This window comes from Asparagus officinalis, chromosome 10 (genome assembly GCF_001876935.1).
Source record: "Asparagus officinalis chromosome 10, Aspof.V1, whole genome shotgun sequence".
In the NCBI taxonomy this organism is placed as follows: Eukaryota; Viridiplantae; Streptophyta; class Magnoliopsida; order Asparagales; family Asparagaceae; genus Asparagus; species Asparagus officinalis.
This window is the reverse complement of record NC_033803.1, coordinates 72,316,257-72,322,428: the sequence shown is the minus strand read 5'-3', so window position 1 is coordinate 72,322,428 and position 6,172 is coordinate 72,316,257. Positions and strand designations below refer to the sequence as shown.

At 36.0% G+C, this 6,172-nt stretch overlaps 1 protein-coding gene and 1 long non-coding RNA gene across 3 annotated transcripts in view; one reads left to right on the top strand and one right to left on the bottom strand.

The window, feature by feature from the left end:
* LOC109825478 overlaps positions 1-1,494 on the top strand; it is a 7,105-nt gene extending 5,611 nt beyond the window's left edge. The window contains exon 3 of the long non-coding RNA XR_002242986.1: positions 1,180-1,494. This is a non-coding gene — a long non-coding RNA (uncharacterized LOC109825478). The remainder of the gene's footprint in view (positions 1-1,179) is intronic.
* LOC109824901 (protein ECERIFERUM 1) overlaps positions 5,759-6,172 on the bottom strand; it is a 9,682-nt gene continuing 9,268 nt past the window's right edge. The window contains exon 10 of one of the 2 annotated variants that reach the window (XM_020391530.1): positions 5,759-6,107. In XM_020391530.1, coding sequence (XP_020247119.1) covers positions 5,946-6,107 — 162 coding nt within the window. In that variant the 3' untranslated portion in view covers positions 5,759-5,945. The remainder of the gene's footprint in view (positions 6,108-6,172) is intronic. The other variant, XM_020391531.1, reaches the window with a different exon arrangement.

The window sequence follows — 6,172 nt, the reverse complement described above, 5'->3', positions numbered from 1 at the left end:
TTGAGATATTCTCGTATTATGCCTTCATGTGACCTTATCAACTTATAATGCACTCTGGTGCAAATAAAATTAATAACTTGGTAGTAATTATAATTCAAGATCCCTTATAAGAAAACTTCCTCATCGAGTCCTCATTCACAAATTGCAGAAGGCACTGAATATTTCACGTGCTGTTGCTGCTGTTGAGATATTCTCGTATTATGCCTTCATGTGACCTTATCAACTTATAATGCACTCTGGTGCAAATAAAATTAATAACTTGGTAGTAATTATAATTCAAGATCCCTTATAAGAAAACTTCCTCATCGAGTCCTCATTCACAAATTGCAGAAGGCACTGAATATTTCACGTGCTGTTGCTGCTGATGCATTAAGTTTTGAGTTATTTCTTAGTTGCGATGAACTTAGACATAAAGGTTGGCTGGTAAAGATTTGGATGTTCTTATCTGTTGTTTTTTTACATTGGATGCATAATCATTATTGTGCACTATTTCTTGGATGTTTATGGTTCCTTTGAGTGCGAAAATCAAATGAGTGCAAATATTCAGGGATGGCGTTAGTTAAATTTGGTTTGAACTGTAACTATTTATAAAACAATCAAGGGGTAAGATTAACTTAATGTAAACTTGCTACCCTACAATCTCATTGCTGCAGATATCTAGATAGACCCGGGGTTGAATTTTTTGACCCTTTTACCCTCAGATAGACTCACCAGTTTCACCCATGGGCAATATCTTCAGAAATTCCAACCAGGGTAAAGGAGTAAAAAAAAATCATCCGTAACTGTGGACCTACAAGGTAGCATAAATTCAAAGCAACGATACTACAGGGTGTCCATCTGCACGTGTATTATGCATGCGTGGGTCAGTGGGTGTGCGCATGCAGGTACATACATATGTATGCACGATTAAAATGGGTTTATGTATATGGCACGAAGGGGAAGATCCAAATCCGAAATTTCCCTGTTCTCTCCTTCTCTGTGTATGTGTATTATGTATGTATATACACATGTATGTATGCTATGAATATATGCGTGTATATACATGTTTAGGCACACTGCCCGATAAGAGGTACGCTATACTAAGATAAGGTTATCTGGCAAGGGCTTCTACCTAAATGAGTAAGGTCTCCTTACTGCATTGTCCTTAAATATCTGATATGTACTTCATATTCTTTGCAGGAAATAATAACTCAAGGTGCAAGCTAGTAAACCTCCATGTGCACTTGCAGTATTGACCGAATCCCGGCTGCTGAAGCTTTTCAACACTGTCAATTTGCAACTGTGCTCTGTGGGCCTTTGGGACTCCTCAACTGCTTAGTTTTCAGAGTTTCGACAAATCTTTTTTTTTTTTTTTTCTTCATTGGAAGTTCGTCTAACCTTTGCATCAACTTAAGTTGTGTACATGATATATTTTTTTCCAGGTAGCAGCATTTGCTCATTTCATTTCAGCTGACTATGAGAAAATGAGCTCTATGATTTGGGTTGCATCTTGCATGTGAAGCGTGCATACTGCTAGTTTTTCGCTTTATAATTCGGAGAATTCAATTCTTTTCTACCAATATATGTTTCTACTCTGTGATTCAGTGTAATCATTACAGCAATGATACGAACGGACTTCGAATCAATTTTCTCCTCCCTTTTTTTTTGCATTCTTCCATAACTGATTTAACTTTGAAGTCCAGTTCATTTGATGTCAATACATTTATATTTAAATTTGATGTAAAAGCTAAATCTTGATTTTTGGTATAAAATCTTGATATCGCTAATTTTATGATTTTTTTATATTTCTCATGATTTTGTTTTTCCAACAACAGACCCAAGGTGGCTCGACCTGTCCCCAGACCCTGCGCACGGCGAAGAAAACTTAGTGCTCTGGGCTGGCACCCCTTTTAATTATGGTGTTGTTTTTGTTTACAAAGATGCCCAACATTATTTTGTTTTTACCATTGTTTGATTATCCCAACAAAAATTTGAGCGGACTCTCTTTTGTTTTGCTCTCTTGCCTAGTTGTAAACACACTGAGAGTTTTAAGAGAGAGTGAGAGATTATGAGAATCCAGCAGAAGAGAAGTGAGAGCGACATCTTGACAACGACCTCCTAATCAATCACTTCTCTTCTCCAACGTTTTTAACAATGGACAAATTTTCTAAACCAACCTATTTGGACTTTTATTCCCAAAAAACGACCCCATTCAAAAATAATTGTAAAAACCGACCTGGTTTCAGCCTCAGCGCTGAAACCAGGTCGGTTTTTGAAAAAAAACTCTCCGAAACTTCACGGGAGTTGAACTCCCGTGAAGTTTCGTAGTTCAAAAAACTTCACGGGAGTTCAACTCCCGTGAAGTTTCGGAGAGTTTTTTTCAAAAACCGACCTGGTTTCAGCGCTGAGGCTGAAACCAGGTCGGTTTCTCTAAATAAATGTGAAACGTGTCTTTTTTTGGGAATAAAAGTCCAAATAGGTTGGTTTTGAAAATTTGTCCTTTTAACAATTGCAGCCTCTTCTTTGATTCTTTTGCTCCCAGAGATTTGAAGAGATTTAAAATGGGTCCCACCCATTTTGGATTCAAGCCAAAATTCAACAACCATCGTACCCTTCGTTCTGGTATTTGTCTCCTCTTCACCGAATAATTCTCGTTGTGGATGAAACATCAACACAAAATATCTTTACATCCCCTAAAGCCTACAAAGACTGAACTTCTTAAATTTTTAATAGAGAAAGAAGAAGAAACGAAGAAAAAAAAACAAAACGAATCTCTTTTTTAGCACAAAAAATGTTGAGTCGAAGTACTAAGTAATTTATCAAGTTAACCATGTTATAAAGCACAGAAGGGGGCGAAAGGCAAATGACCAAAACGCAGACTAAGGTGCTATTTGGTTCATTTCCATAAAATTATGGAAATGGATTCCAAAGCAAATAACCATTTCAAAAAAAAATTTGGATATCAAAGGAATCAATAACTTGTGTTTGATATGGAATGATTAAGTGAAGAATAGGAAAACATATCCAAAACTCATGTCTGTTTCATTGTCAAATAATTTAGAGAGTTGTGAGAGGAAATGCTGAGTTGTCACATGGTTGTCAGCTTTCTAGTCCATTTTCGAGCTAAAAAGAGGATTTTGGCTTTCCATAAATTGGGTTGCCATGTCAGCTTTTAATAAAGATATTCTTAAAAAAAAAATTAAACCAAATGACAGATTTGAAATCCTATAATATAAAAAAACCTACTTTTTGTTCCAAAACTGAAGGATTCCTAAAAATTTGGTCAAAACAAACAGTCCCTAAGAGCGTGTTTAGATTTCAGTGGGGTCTCAAGTAAGTTAAGCGAGGTGAGAGAAGAGAATGAAAGTGAAGAGTAAAATATTTTATTTTATTCCTAGAAAAAAAAATTATTCTATTAAAGGGGTGAACTTCTAAAGAACAATTTTTCACTTTAGCCCTTTTAAATTTTTTATTATTAAAATCAACCCTTTTTTCTTTTATTTACCAAAACCGACCCGATTTCTTGATTAGCGGCTTAATCACATTCCTAATTAGTCGGGGTTGTCAACCCCGACTATTTAGGAGGGTCTTAAACCCTAATTAGAAGCCTTAAACCCTAAAAATTAATATCCTAAATAGTCGGGGTTGGCAACCCCGACTAATTAGGAACGTGATTAAGCCGCTAATCAAGAAATCGGGTCGGTTTTGGTAAATAAAAGAAAAAAGGTCGATTTTAATAATAAAAAAATTTAAATAGGGCTAAAGTGAAAAATTGTTCAACTTCTAAATGTTCCCAAATAATAGGAATGGTTCTCTAACTTCCCTGCTTATTCCCCCTCAATCCAAACAAGCCCTAACGTTTCGAGTTCCGATTTTCTTCACTGTTCCCCCCCCCCCCAAAATTTTCCCCCCCCCCACGTCGAGACACACAGTCAAGCGCGTCCTCAACGAGATCACCTCCATAATTTCCTACACTCTTTCTTGATACCCCGCCTGTCCCCTTCCTCACTCGCCCGGTTGTACTAGATTTGCGTCTAATTATTACACTTTATACGGCATAGGTTATGAAATATATTTCATTAAGTTATCTTTGTTGGAGATTTTTGGATTTTTTTTATCATCGATCACACGTTAGACTAAATGGGGTTTGTGCTCTTGACATTGATTTCGATCTCAAATATGATTAAATTTAGGAATGTGGAGAAAAATTGGGGTTCTATGGGTGTTAGTGAGAATGATAGATACCCTCATTAGCTTCACGGGGTTTAAAAACTAGGGTTTTCTAACAACGAAACTTGCAATTACCAAATGCGGGAAGGTCGCGATTGATCTCGTAGCTCATGTCATCGGGTAGATAGGGCATCGATTCGAGAGATTTTGATATGAATATTCTATGAGTAAAATTTGTGGAATTGGCTTCCTTGAGCTTTGCTAAAAAAAAAAAGGTTTATCGAAAGCAAAATGCACTGAGATGACCATAAGTTGTAAAATCCCATTATATGCGTCGCCTTCTATGTGGATGTTAGTTACTTTTTACTACCAAAAAAATATCAGGCTTAGGCCTTTACTAAAGAGAAGCATAATTATAAAATTCCGTCCGATCACACCAGTAGAATCGTGTGCAAAATATGCTATTTGCTCTCCTAGAGGATAGTAGGGGAAGAAACATGCCTCGGTAACGCTATCCTTGACATGGTCCTAAATGCATTTTGGAGGAGAGTCAAAGCAGAAGCAAGTGTTCTAGTGTTTGTGTTTCTACTCGTTATGAACGAAGAATACAACTATCCGAGTTGAGGTTGGCTAGTTTCAATAATATCAAAGAGCTGGATGCTATTGGTTCAAATTTTATTTTTGGATTTTCTAGTTGAAAGTTCATGCAATTAGATGTGAGTTGCAATGCATCAGCTTTCTAGAAATAAAATTTTAAAACGTTGTAATCTGTTTAACCATGTTTCATATGTTGTCAAAATCAACATTTCAAAATCTTCATAAAGTTGATTCGTTTTCCCTGTTACATGATTAAAAACACATCAAAATCATTAGCTTTTTTTTTTTGTAAAACATAGTCCCAGTGTATTACATCACATCAAATGGTATGAATTTCAATCTAGAATCCAAAGTTATATCTAGATTATAGTATTCACATCTTTGGTATTATCAATAGAAGCCTAGACCAACTCTAGCTATGTTCGCTGTCCCAATTACCCTTAATATCATCCTTAATCATTGCAGCCACAAAAATATCCTGACTTTTAAGGGAGTGTTAGTCGCTCAAAATTGTTTGGCCTTGGTGGATATTTCTTTAAGGATGGTTGAGCTCCCAGCTGCAAGGTGGTGGGTGACAATGATATAAATGAAATTATCTGCTTTAACATTATTTTTATTTTCCTATTCTTGTTGAGGGATCAGGCTATATGTGAACTCATCCTTATACATTTGTTTGGTCTTAATTTTGGAGTATGTTTTGTGAAATTCTTCTTTATGATGGGTCTCAAGTTGCAAGGCGGCAGATGTTATACCTTTTATTTATTTTTATATTCTGGAGGGCCAGGCTTTATATGACCTTATACTAATATTTTTTTCAGCCTCCAATCTCGAGTGTGTTTCATGAATCTCATCTTAGTGAAAATGCCAATGTTTCAAGTCACCCCATTTTTCAAAAGCAGATCATAATCCACTTGATGTGAAAATTTATAGGCATTTCAACATCTATGTTTTCTTCTGAAGCTGAAACTTGTCTTCAAATATTAAGAGCAAAGTAGGCATTTCAACATCTATGTGACATCACTCCGGTGGAAACCTTTCTATTATATTATTTGATATCATAATTCATGTTACATGCTCCAAACGTATTCCAGTAAATAAAGGTTTTACCCATGCTGTCTTTGACTACTAAAGTCTTTTGATTTTGGCAAATCATATAATAGTACGTTGCATGCTAGCTCACATTGTATTCACATTGATAATCAAACTTGTGTTTCTGGAAGAAATCCATGTTGCAGAGCAGCAGACCATATTTTCTCAATTTCTAAAACCGTTTCTCCACACTCATGGGCAGCCCATCCCTCTAATGCATGTACGATTCCAGCAGCACGCCATGCACTCATCATCCTTCTTGGTAGCCAGTTCTGTCAATATACTTATAAAATTAAAAGTAGAAATAACTTTGAACGTTCTGTACATGTACCAAATA